Source organism: Dendrobates tinctorius, unplaced genomic scaffold, assembly GCF_039654945.1.
Source record: "Dendrobates tinctorius isolate UK_male_01 unplaced genomic scaffold, ASM3965494v1 ptg000006l, whole genome shotgun sequence".
NCBI classification, from domain to species: Eukaryota; Metazoa; Chordata; class Amphibia; order Anura; family Dendrobatidae; genus Dendrobates; species Dendrobates tinctorius.
The window spans coordinates 16349726-16363722 of record NW_027361674.1 but is presented as its reverse complement, the minus strand read 5'-3'; the positions used below and the strand labels follow the sequence as shown (position 1 = coordinate 16363722).

The 13997-nt window shown below is 44.1% G+C and overlaps 1 protein-coding gene across 1 annotated transcript in view; it reads left to right on the top strand.

Moving 5' to 3' along the window:
- Nucleotides 1–13997, top strand: part of SLC38A6 (solute carrier family 38 member 6) — an 83332-nt gene that overhangs the window by 55430 nt on the left and 13905 nt on the right. The window contains exons 9-11 of the mRNA XM_073571100.1: nucleotides 7065–7130; nucleotides 10317–10367; nucleotides 13814–13893. Coding sequence (XP_073427201.1) covers nucleotides 7065–7130; nucleotides 10317–10367; nucleotides 13814–13893 — 197 coding nt within the window. The remainder of the gene's footprint in view (nucleotides 1–7064; nucleotides 7131–10316; nucleotides 10368–13813; nucleotides 13894–13997) is intronic.

The window sequence follows — 13997 nt, the reverse complement described above, 5'->3', positions numbered from 1 at the left end:
TACAGAAGGGTGTAAAGATCAAGAAGAAAGACCAAGCTGGACAAGTACAAAGGCCTGACCCCAACTGAAGCCCTAGACACTGCTAAACAAAGGCTCACAGCACTCGCTGCAAGACTAGGGAGCTACACTAGAGAAGCTGAGGCCAGGAAGATAAATGCCCTGTTCTCCAAAGAACCATCCAAGATGTACTCCCAACTACAGAGTAACAGCTCAAAGGCAGCAACTCCACCAATAGCAAAGACTGAACAATACAGGAGGAACATATGGGAGAAGGAAAAAACATACAACACCAGTGCAATGTGGCTGCAAGATCTGAGAATGAAACGCAGCATTCTCCTAGAGCAGACCTGGGCAAAGTGCAGCCACATCCGGCTCTGGCTGTCTCGGTCCGGCCAACGGACCAAGACAGCTGAGGGCCTGGAAAACTGCGGTCCATGGGCCGCACCGTGCCGGGCCGCACCGTGCCCACCTGCTCACTGTCTCCATAGGCGCCGCTGACTGCATTGGTGGATGAGGGGCTTCGGGCCACTTCCTCCACCAATCAGTGTGTGAAACAGCTGACGTGATGATGTAATTTCATCGCGTCAGCTGTGTGCTGCGGTGCGGAGAGACAGCGCACTAGGGAGACAAGCAGAGCACCAGGAAACAGGACCGAGGTGAGTATGTGGTGTTCATTTTTCTCATGTGTATGGGATGTTTGGGTGGACATGGGGATGCTATGGAGGTGTTAAGCTGCACAAGGGGAGGCTATGGGGGTGTCGAGCTGCACAAGGGGAGGCTATGGGGGTGTCGAGCTGCACAAGGGGAGGCTCTGGGGGTGTCGAGCTGCACAAGGGGAGGCTATGGGGGTGTTGAGCTGCACATGGGGAGGCCATGGGGGTGTTGAGCTGCACATGGGGAGGACATGGGGGTGTCGAGCTGCACAAGGGGAGGCTATGGGTGTATCGAGCTGCACTAGGGGAGGCTATGGGGGTGTCGAGCTGCACAAGGGGAGGCTATGGGGGTGTTGTTCTGTTCAAGGGGAGGCTATGGGGGTGTTCTGCTCAAGGGGAGGCTATGGGGGTGTTGTGCTGCACAAGGGGAGGCTATGGGGGCCTCGTGTGGCACATTGGGAGGCTGTGTGGGGCTCGTGCTGTATATGGGGAGGCTGTGTTGGGCTCGTGCTGTATATGGGGAGGCTGTGTGGGGCTCGTGCTGTATGTAGGGAGGCTGTGTAGGGCGCATGCAGTGTATTTGTGTGTGTATGTATATGTGTGTGTGTGTGTGTGTATGGATATATATAATATAATATTATGGCTGTGTGGTCATTATGCAGCATATATTATGGCTGTGTGGTGCTTATGCAGCATATATTGAGAGGCTGTGTGGGGCTCATGCAGCGTATATAGGGAGGCTGTGTGGGGCTCATGCAGCCTATATAGAGAGGCTGTGTGGGGCTCATGCAGCGTATATAGGTGTGGCTGTGTGGGGCTCATGCAGTGTATATAGATGGGGCTCATGCAGCGTATATAGGGAGGCTGTGTGGGGCTCATGCAGCGTATATAGGGAGGCTGTGTGGGGCTCATGCAGCTAATGTAGGGAGGCTGTGTGGGGCTCATGCAGCGTATATAGGGAGGCTGTGTGGAGGCTCTTACAGTACATAAGGGGGGTCATACGATATACAGAAGGGTCTGTACTTGGGTTCAAACGATATTTAGGAGGATGTCCGCATACTTAATTCTGCTCAATATTGATTCAATTAATAATCGAATCAATAATATAATAATATATTGCTAGTAATATTGAGTAGAATTAATTTCGGCATATTGGTTCGGCCCTCGACAACAGTCACGGTCTCTCATGTGGCCCTTCAGGAAAATTAATTGCCCACCCAATTGACCTAGAGCAAGAACCAGTCACCATTACAGAAGCAGACATCCAACTGCTGGTCAAGAGCATGAAGAGTTGGACAGCACCTGGCCCATACATGATCCACACCTACTGGCTAAAGAAATTAACAGCGGTACATGAACACTTGGCAAAGCAGATGAACCAACTGCTAGAAGCAGGCCACCACCCAGCCTGGCTAACACAAGGAAGAACAGTGCTGATCATGAAGGATCCTCACAAAGGAACAGTTCCATCCAACTACAGCCCAATAACCTGACTGCACAACATCGAAACTCTTGTCAGGCATCATAGCCACCAAGCTAAAGAACCATATGAACCAGTACATGAATCCAGCTCAGAAAGGCATTGGGACCAACACCAGAGGCTCTAAGCACCAGCTCCTAGTTGAAAGAGCAGTCACTTAAGATCCAGACAAACCAATCTCGGCACAGACTGGGTTGACAACAGGAAGGCCTATAACTCAACGCCACACACATGGATCTGTGAATGCTAGGCTCTCTACAATGTCAACAGGAAATTAAGAACCTTCCTCAGAAACTAAATGGGGCTATGGAGAACAACATTGGAAGTCAACACAAGACAACTAGCACAAGTGACCATCAAATGCGGCATATACCAAGGGGATGCACTGTCCCCATTGCTGTTCTGCATAGGCTTGATCCCCCTCAGTCAGATAATTACATAATCTGGTTATGGATACAAGTTCAAGAGTGGAAGCACCATCAGCCACCTCCTCTACATGGATAACATCAAGCTGTATGCGAAAAACGAACGAGACATCAATTCACTGATCCACCTGACAAGGATCTACAGCGGAGACATCGGGGTGGCCTTCGGACTGTAGAAGTGCGGCTGGTTGGTAATAAAGAGAGGCAAGGTAGTCAAAACTGATGGAGTGGGATTACCAGCAGGGCACATAGCAGATGTACATACATGCTACCAGTACCTCGGTATCCCACAGGGGTACGTTAACCATGATGAGGAGGCAAGGAAAGCAGCAAGATCCAAATAACATCAAAGGGTAAGACAGGTCGTGAAGAGCCAGCTCAATGGGAGGAATAAAATCTGTGCCATTAATACATATGCCCTGACAGTTATTAGATACCTTGCTGTCAGTGTGCTGGTCAAAAGAAGAGATGGAAGCTGGCGATGTGAAGACACAAAAGCTCCTCACAATTCATGTAGGTCTCCACGCTAAGTCTAGCACCCAAAGCTTGTATACCAACAGAAAGGAGGGTGTTCGGTGCTTGATAAGCATCCATGCCACCATCATGGATTTAACAAGGAGTATCTAGGAATAGATCAGAAAAATGGCACCAAAAGATGAGATGCTGAGAGAAGGCCTAAGGCAGCAACAACAGCAGATCTGGAAGGAAGAACAGGAACATGAAGCGCCATGGCAAGACAAGCCGCTGGACTCCGAGACAGCACAGAGGCACTAATCATAGGGGCACAAGAGCAAGCACTAAGTACCAGATCCGTAGAATCAGGAATCCATCACACAAGTTCAGACTCAAGGTGAAGACTGTGCAAAGAAACCTCAGAAACAGTCCAACACATAGTGGCAGGATGCAAAATGCAAGCAGGAACAGTGTATACCGCACGCCACAACCAAGTAGCGGGAATTGTATACAGGAACATCTGCACAGCATATGGGCTAAGTTCCCCTAAGTCCAGGTGGGAGACTCCAGAGAAAGTGGTGGATAATGAAAGGGCTAAAATCCTGTGAGACTTCAAGATCCAGATTGATAAGTAGGTGTTGGCTAACCAACCAGACATTGTGATAGACAAGGACCAGAAGACAGCAGATGTGGCAGTGCCAAGTGACCACAACATCAGAAAGCAGAAATATGAGAAGCTGGAGAAATACCAGGGCATCAAAGGAGAACTAGAGAAGATCTGGAAGGTGAAGGCAACAGTGATTCCAGTGGTGATAGGAGCACTTGGAGCCCCAGATTGGAAGAATGGCTACAACAGATCCCAGGAGCAATATCTGAACTCTGTCCAGAAAAGCGCAATGCTGAAAACAACTAAGATCCTGCGCAGAAACCTCAAACTCCCATGCCTCTGGTAGAGGACCGGAGCATGATAAAGAACAAAAAAAAAATCATCCTATAGAATTTATTATATATAATGTTGAGTACTAACTGCTACTGTGTAGATAGAAACCATGCTGTAACTAGAATGCAATGCGCACTATGTATGTGTTCTTGCTGCACAATCCAAGTAAGGACTGGTTGCGGGTCTCCTGACCCAAACATGACCACCTAATGGGCATATATGTGGCTGTCGAGGTGGGGTCAGGAGACCCACGGGCCAGTCCAAGCATTGTGAATCCAGCCACAGTCACATCATCCTATGCAGTAAAGCTCAATACCAAGAGAAATGGGGAAAAAAAAAACCCTGCAAATTTAGGGTTTTGACATTTTTAAAAAAACCACATGATCTTATTCTCTACTCCAGGTTTTTTTTTTATTACTTCTGTAATATAATTAGGCAGAAGTATAAGCAGTGGTCCAGTGTTTGCACTCGTAGAGAATTGTTTACATGTGGACGGAAATTTCTCGAGACCTTGAAGGAACCATGTCATCATTGCCAGGATGAAGTTTTCCTTGCGTTGTTCAGCACACACCTCTGGGAACACGACCAGAGCCAAATTTTTTAGAGTTTCAGTATTCACCAAGCAACCAGTCAGGAAACTGTTATGTCCTTTACTAAAAGAAAATTATTGAACGTGCCAAAAATCTGGTATATCTATGACCCCAGAGAAATAGGCTGGACCACCATGATTTGCAATAATTGTTGCAGCATTCATCTTGCTGTTTCTCCTGCCACTGGTGCGAGCACTCTGTTTTTGGTCCTTAATATTATCTTCGGAGTCCTAAAATTGAAGTAATTGTGTATTTTGTGGTTTGGGTGATAATTTACATTTGTACAAAGGCAGAATAGTTTTATAGTAATTGTTTCTTTATAGTGGTGGCGGGAGTACTAATTTTTTTTTTTTTTTTTTTTAGAGTTTCTAATGATGCGCTTCCTTTTACAGAGCTGAAGAATTAAAGGGACTTTTTTTTTTATCTAAACTGAGCCTCTCCCCCCCCCCCCCCCCCCCCTCCATTGCTGTAGCTCCACTGATACTGAAACAGTTTTTTTTTATTTTTTTATTTTCTTCTCTGCCCCTCCATTCCAAAGTTGTCTCCTGGTAATAAGAGGTGCAAACTTTCCCTACAATTAACTGGGCATGTACCACAGAACCTCTATGTTGCCACGCCCGTGTTTTCATTGGCTGGCATCAGAGAGGTGCAAAAATAAAAAGCTAACGCCCACAAAGTCCAGGTGGTTAACAGAAAAATTTGGTCCATTGTTACTCGGGGGCATAATTTAGGAACAGATGGGCACAGGAGAAAAAAGAACTGTACCAGAATATGTGAATATGCATTATATTTAAAGAGGTTGTCCACTACTTTTAGATTGATGACCTATTGTTAAGATAGGTCATCTATGTCTGATCGGCTGGGGTCCGACACCCAAGCCGATCAGGTGTTATTGGCGGCAGCTGCCACCAGCCGGAAGTACTTGCCGAGCTGCTCCATCTACTTGTGGTGGCTGCTGATGCTGATTGACGATAGGTCATCAATGTAAAAGTAGTGGACAACCTTTTTAAATAAGAAAAAAATCCAGTGAAATGTCCTTTTTAAATTATAAAATGTTGTTTGCCTCCTCTAGGAGGAGCTCTGGAGTGCATCGTAGATATTCAGTAATAGGTTTTCCCTGCTGTCAGATTTATATCATACAAAGGGATTGTCTCGTAAAGACAAACCTTCAGGATTACGGGTAAGTGGGTCTCCTGCTTTGAGACTCCCACTCAGAGTTCGAATGAAGGTCTGGTCTGAGTTGCGGCATCCGACGGGTGGACAACCATTCATTTTAATGGCTGCCATGTAATAGTATATTCTCCCTCCATCCTTTGCCAGGAGTGACTCTCTTTCAAAGCGTTTTCTCAGATAGGGAAACCCCTTTTATCTTTATGGTTGTGAAAAGGATTAGAAGATATGTAGTGAATAATTTATCTTTATAGGAAAAAAGTCCAGAACTTCTCCTTTAAAAGGTTCCTGCACCCTCAGACAACTACAACTTTTTGGTAGAAAAGATAATCTAAAAATCAATTTTTTTAAATCACGCCAAAATAGTATCCGTTAGATGCCTCCCTTTTATCTAACTTGCTACCCATTACGTACAGTTAGTATATCTAATACAAATGCCGAGACACATTACAGAATATGTAGTTGAGGCTTTATCATTCTGCTCATTCCAGTTTGACAGACGAGAGCAGAATGGAGGTTCAGTTTTGGGGCAGTCAAAACCTTGGCAGCTGCAATACATGCTGAGAATTAACAGGCAGTTCTGGCACCTATAATGCTAGCAGAATGCTAACAGATACCATATACTCTTTCAGTCGGCAGCAATTTAGAAAGCATGAGATTCGGGATAATTTCTGGGCATATTAGACTAGTATGTGAACAAAAAGCAGTTTATCTTTAATATGCTCTTGGTTCTGTTGTCATCGTCAAATTAAGTTTAGTAATTCAGCTCTTTTAGATTTTTCTGTGCTATTGGATGATCCGCATAGTGATGATCTGTGCCAGAAGCCCAGTTTTACCGTTCTGGTATTTTTTCTGTTTTTTTGGACACATGCCAAACGTAAATTATTTTTATTCTATGACACTTGATCAATTTTTGTGTTTTTTTTTTTTTTTTTTTTTTTTTAATAATAAGGCTTTAAGGTTAGCAAATACATGAGCAGTTCATCCCCGAGGACACGACTGTATGTCCTCCGTCTCCAGAGAACAGGAGCTCTGAGACGCTCATCTGGCATCTTTCCAATTAGTCATTTCTAAGTGATCTACAACATAACATTGCAAAGTTTCCAAGCAGCAAGAGCAGCAGCATGGCGGCGAGGCATGACTGTGCAGGTGTAATCCGCTCCTATCAGCACTGAATATCTCTGCTCCTGTATTAAACAGTAATCGCTCATACATTTCCTCTTCTGCATCTGAAGTTGGCCACAGGTTATCACTCTTAGCTGAACTAACGAGCTGAGAAATTGATCATAAGGTTGCTTTTTTTCCCTTAACCACAGTTCCCACATCCTAATATTTATCCATTTGCTTTTCCAGGTAGTGATTAAAAAATGGTCCATTCCTTGTCCTCTTCCTCAGAATCACACTTTAATGTACACAGAGGTAAGAATTTGCCTGTGGGTCATAGGTAATCCAATCTGTAATAAACATTGACATCTCTGCTGCTAGCTGCCTGCTTTCACCATATGTAACAAGGGTGGCCAGCTTACTCGCTTTTGGGGGCTTCAATAATGGCAGGCTGTCATTCAATGGCTTCATCCACAGCAAATATTTCACATCTGAAACGTACCCCTCCAAAAACAACCCCCATTGTAATTCAATATGATATTCTCTGAGTACCCCCAGACTTCACAATGCCAGTGACCCCAGTTTGTCGGCTTCTTTGCTTTTGGTAGAACTGCAAAGTGGCACCACCTTCCAGATATTACAGTGTAGGCAGAAGTTTGTATAGATACAATATCAACACAGAATCTAATATGTACTTGCCTTGTAATGTCTTCACATCCTGTTCCTTCCAGATGTGTCCGGATCCCAGAATTCCAAGCGGCGGAAGTTCACCGACCGCCATATTGGGACACCCAAGTGATGGGTGTCTCAATATGGAAACACCAAACACACACACACACACTGTATACGCCGTACACACACTCACACACTGTATACACTGTACCACACACATACACACTCTGTATATGCCGTATGCACCACACACTGTATACGCCGTACGCAGGCTCTTGCGCAGTACCACCAGCGGAACATTGTCGTGAACATGCCGCCGCCGGCATCAGCCGAATGATTCACTGACCGCCGCCATCTTAGTACAGGAGGAGCGCATGCACAGTTTTAATGTGACCGCCGCTATCTGTCTGCACAAAGATGGCGGCGGTCTGATTTACTGCGCCTGCGCGAATTAAGCTCAGGCGCAATGAATCATTCGGCTGATCCCGGTGGCAGATGTGCGACGTGTCTACAGGCAGAGGAAGCCGGTCACATTAAAGGGGTTTTCCCACAAACGAAAGTTCATTTTAAAAATTGTCTGTGTCTGACCGTGTATGGCGCATACCACATCTCTTGGGCAGGGGAGGAAGCAAAAGACAATACTGACATTACAGCAGGGGATCACAGAGGATTCATTTTGTGAGGTAAAATATTTCACTGACTGTTTTTAAACAATATTTTACCTCACAAAATGTATCCTCTGCGATCTCCTGCTGTAATGTCAGTATTGTCTTTTGCTTCCTCCCCTGCCAGCACATGGGGTACACAGGTCAAAGAAGAGATGACATGAGAGAAGAAGATAGCAGATGGGGACGAGAAAAAGCGCACAGGGGGAGACAGCTCAAACGGGACAGTACATGACGGGAGAACACAGCACAGGAAGGAGAGACACAGCAAACAAGGGGGATGGCACATGGGGTAGACAGGTCAAAGCAAGCACAGACAGGAGAAGTCAGCACATGGGGAAAGAGAGAGTGGATAGGTGAGTGAGCAAATGGGGGGATGGGGAGATTCTCAATGCTGCAAAGCCTGCCCCTATCATGACATTTCTGCTCTCCGGATGCGATAGCATCGGGCCTCCATCTGGTATCCTTATAATAGCCATTACCCAGAATTCTATATAACATTGGAAAATTCTTAAAATATTTTTGTAAACGTGCCCACAAACCTAGTTGCTACAAAAGCAATAATCATACAAATGTGGCAGGCTCATTGCCCTTACAATACTTATTTTTTTAATTTGGTCCATGTCACTGTTCTCAGTGCAGTGTGATTGTCCTTCTCTCTCTGGTTTACTAACCTAGCTCAGATTATTATTATACAGTCACTGAGTTGTACTTTGATCGCTTTCGGTATAACTGTACAGAAGCTGTGCAACCATCATCCGTATCTGTGATAGGAGTTTCTATTCACCCCTGTGGAGAACTTTAGCTGCACAGTCCATGCAATTACATCATACATGAAATTCTGTTAATGGAGATGTTGACCCCCTTCAAAGAAGAAAAAGCTACATAATTCCCAGGAGTTCATCATGGCCATACTGAAGTATACTATGAATTTTAATACAGAAAGGGAACAGCCAAATGAACTAAACACTGTTAGAATTCTATATATTAGTGATATGATAAGTTTAAAGGGAATCTGTAACTTCCCCCTGGGCTGTATATGACCTATTAATGTAAGCATATAGGTAATAGAAATGTTACACTAGTCCTATGCTTTGTATTAATGGTCTTATTGTGGAGAAATGTTATATTCTCTCTTTATGCTAATGATTTCTTCCAGGTTCTGGGGCGGGCGGTGCTGTCAGAAATCCCTGCCTCTTGTCTTCATTGTAATATTACCCCCCTCCTATCAGTGTCAGTTATGGTGGTGTCGGAATCTTGCCCCCTGCACTCTCTCAGGAATCCATACCTCATCCTCCCTTCTGTGGGCACTGTAATCGGAGATCTTCTGCACAGGCGACTTCCACTCCAGTAACCTACAGTGTGCTCACTGATAAGGTGATCTCCCCAATTCCTCCCTGCATGGTCATCAAGTGGGGAGAGCATCTTATCGGCGTGCACACTGGAGGTCACAGAGATTCTCGAGCGCCTGCGCAGAAGATCCCTGAATGCAGCGCCCACAGAAGGTAGGATGAGGTATGTATTCCTGAGGGAGTGCATGCGCAGGATTCCGGGGCCATAACTGACGCTGATGGAAGAGGTGTAATATTACAATGACGACAGGAGGCAGGGAATTCTTCAATGCACTGCACGCTCCGGAGCCTGGAAGAAATCATTAACATAAAGACCGAATATAACATTTCTCAACAACGCGACCGTTAATATGAGGCAGACAGGTAGGACTAGTGTAACGCATGTGAACCATTGCCTAATTCACACCAATGACTTTAGAACATTTGTTTTAGTGACCAATTAAAGGTCCCTACAGTCAGACCCCCAGCAATCATGTTTATCACCTATCTTGTAGATAGGTTAAAAATGTATATAGCGAGACAAGCAAAGAGAAAAGAAAACAACAAAGTGTCAAATGTCTTGCCCCATGCTTGACCCTTTCTAGAGTCCCAGACCACAACTCATTAAACCAAATGTCCCTGGCACTGATGTCCTTCCCCTACTGGTCACCACTTCTGTTCCTGGCTCTGAAATCCCATATCCGTAACCGTACAGACTACTGAAGTCTCCATTCACCTCTTATTTTGGAGAGATGCTATTGTGAGCCAATCCAGATTGTGTCTATGGATTATTATACCAATCTGTAATGTTTTTTGTCGTTTTTTTTATATAGATTTCAAACAGTTCTGAATGTAAACCAAAACTTTTTGAGTTTTCCAGAGAGGTGAGTTCTATGTGAGCGTAGATGAGAATTTTATGTTTAGATATTGGTCTGTCTTCATGATAAATGGTTATTAATATCTGATATATAATAGGATGCTGCTTAGCTAAAAAGTGGTTTGTTCCTACAGTACAACACCAATTTACTCATGTCGGAGTCCTGGTAAATGTAGAAACTTAAGCACTGTATTTCCCTCTAATAGATCATTTTAAGAGGCCCTTGGCATAACAATAATGACAGACTGATATGGAGTCACAAGGATCAGAGACCCTCTAATCTTCTGAACTTCAAAAGCTGGCACCATTCAAGGGGCTAATGGGCCCCAAGGGAGAGTTGGGTTACACCAGGGATGACCGATGGTGGGATCTAAAATGTTGGGGACATTTAGAAACCTAAACCAAGGATGCTTGTTCTTGTCAGGCTTGATTTAACCATCGGCTTTTATAGCAGTATTAGGTTACAGACACAACAAAAGTTAAGTGTCCATGCTTGGTTATTATCTGGGATATGGCTACCTGTGCGTGGTAACTACAGAGATTGTGTCAATCGAGAGAGGCCAAGTGTGAAATGGTTTGTTTTTCTTTCGTATTGGTATTTTATGTGTCGTTTTCCCTTTTTATAGTGTTAAAGGTGAGGAATTTACCTTATTTTATTTATGGTAACTATTGATTTTTCTGCATTAAAGCCTTAAATATATTGTCCTAACACATGCAACCAACTAGTGAAACAGACCTGATGTCTGTGACACTGACGTAGCTGTTGAGTTTTAGAAACAGAACACACTTCAGGGAAACCACCGCAGTAATTTTTCCTGAAGTGTTTTCTTGTGTCTTTGCGGTGACTTTTTTTTTTTTAATTGTGCATTTAAACTGCTGAGTGCTTCCAATGCCTGAAGAATGGGACCGGTCACTTATTTTAGCCACTTTACGACTTGCCTGAAGCAGTTCAAAGAAGCTTAAAAAGATAAAAAGACATCTGCACAGCAAATAGTTTTGACACTGCAGCGCATATTTTAAAGGGGTTGTCCACTACTCTGAAAACCACTTCTGAATCCCTATGTTTCCTCATAGTAAAGTAATAATACTTATACTCCCCTCCGATGCTGGCATTGTTGTAGTGGTGTCAGCACTGGCTCTTCTGGGGCTCACATTACATAATGTCACGCAATCCCTGTGACCAATCAGCACTGATTTTACGCTTTTCTCTTTTGGACGTAACTGACATCTAGAGGAAATGAGTGCTGTGACTGCTCTCACTTCCTTAGATGTCTTGATATGTCCAAAGAAGAGAAAAGTGAAGCCAGCGCTGATTGCCCACAGGGATTGCATGACATAATATCATGCGAGTCCCAGAAGAGCCAGTGCTGACACCACTAGAACAATGCCAGCACCAGAGGGTAGTATAGTTGTTGTAATTTTACTGGGGGGTGAAACAGGGATTCAGAAGAAGTTGTCTGAGTAGTGGACAACCCCTTTAATTCTTTTTGACTTTTTAGTGCTTTTTCAGGTGGGTTCTTTAGCGGAGTCTGCATGAAGATGCTTGTTTACACATATTCTTAGGGTTTATTCACACTGGTTGGCCGAGCGTTGTGGATGATATTTCATGAATGCGGATCAGCACAGAAGATTAGACAATTTAGTATGGAAGTTCTGCTGCAGATACAGTACAGACCAAAAGTTTGGACACACCTTCTCATTCAAAGAGTTTTCTTTATTTTCATGACTATGAAAATTGTAGATTCACTCTGACATCAAAACTATGCCTTCAAGAGGTAGTCACCGGAAATGGTCTTCCAACAGTCTTGAAGGAGTTCCCAGAGATGCTTAGCACTTGTTGGTCCTTTTGCCTTCACTCTGCGGTCCAGCTCACCCCAAACCGTCTTGATTGGGTTCAGGTTTGGTGACTGTGGAGGCCAGGTCATATGGCGTAGCACCCCATCACTCTCCTTCTTAGTCAATTAGACCTTACACAGCCTGGAGGTGTGTTTGGGGTCATTGTCCTGTTGAAAAATAAATGATGGTCCAACTAAACACAAACCGAATGAAATAGTATGCCGCCGCAAGATGCTGTGGTAGCCATGTTGGTTCAGTATGCCTTCAATTTTGAATAAATCCCCAACAGTGTCACCAGCAAAGCACCCCCACACCATCACACCTCCTCCTCCATGCTTCACGGTAGGAACCAGGTATGTAGAGTCCATCCGTTCACCTTTTCTGCGTCGCACAAAGACACGGTGGTTGGAACCAAAGATCTCAAATTTGGACTCCTCAGACCAAAGCACAGATTTCCACTGGTCTAATGTCCATTCCTTGTGTTCTTTAGCCCAAACAAGTCTCTTCTGCTTGTTGCCTGTCCTTAGCAGTGGTTTCCTAGCAGCTATTTTACCATGAAGGCCTGCTGCACAAAGTCTCCTCTTGTTGTCGAGATGTGTCTGCTGCTAGAACTCTGTGTGGCATTGACCTGGTCTCTAATCTGAGCAGCTGTTAACCTGCGATTTCTGAGGCTGGTGACTCGGATGAACTTATTCTCCGCAGCAGAGGTGACTCTTGGTCTTCCTTCCCTGGGGCAGTCCTCATGTGAGCCAGTTTCTTTGTAGCGCTTGATGGTTTTTGCCACTGGACTTGGGGACACTTTCAAAGTTTTCCCAATTTTTCAGACGGACTGACTGACCTTCATTTCTTAAAGTAATGATGGTCACTCGTTTTTCTTTACTTAGAATTTGTATTATGGCAAGAGAAAAGCAGCTAACAGTCTATTCAGTAGGACTATCAGCTGTGTATCCACCAGACTTCTGCACAACACAACTGATGGTCCCAACCCCATTTATAAGGCAAGAAATCCCACTTATTAAGCCTGACGGGGCACACCTGTGAAGTGAAAACCATTTCCGCTGACTACCTCTTGAAGCTCCTCAAGAGAATGCCAAGAGTGTGCAAAGCAGTAATCAAAGCAAAAGGTGGCTACTTTGAAGAACCTAGAATATAAGACATATTTTCAGTTGTTTCACACTTTTTTGTTAATTATATAATTCCACATGTGTTAATTCATAGTTTTGATGCCTTCAGAGTGAATCTGCAATTTTCATAGTCCTGAAGATAAAACCCTTTGAATGAGAAGGTGTGTCCAAACTTTTGGTCTGTACTGTACATTCATTGAAAGATATCCTTACACATTACATAGATGTAGGTTGATGGTAGAGCCACTGAATGAATGATCATGATGACAACAGACAGTAGAAATACACATTTTGGTGCATGCGGCCTCCTATCCAATGTGGAGCTACATTATATTAACTAGAAATTACCCAATTTTTGGATACCCAAGTAGACTGCATTCATGCCATAAACTATCCTTTCCTCTCTGCACCATCACATAATGTTATTTCTTTCATGTAATATAAACCATTTTCCTTTTTGTTGGAAACACTTTATTTTTGTCTTGCATCTTAGAGCGCATTTGCACTACCTACCATGGCTTTCTCATTTCTGTGCCATACGTCCGTTTTGCCCATTTACTGTGAGCTTAGGAGGTGAGTAAGTCTGTGATATACTCCTAGGTTAAATGCATTGATATCACTCTAAAAAGTGTGGTATTTTCTACCTCTTCATGCTATTTTTTGTTATGCTTCTGGGA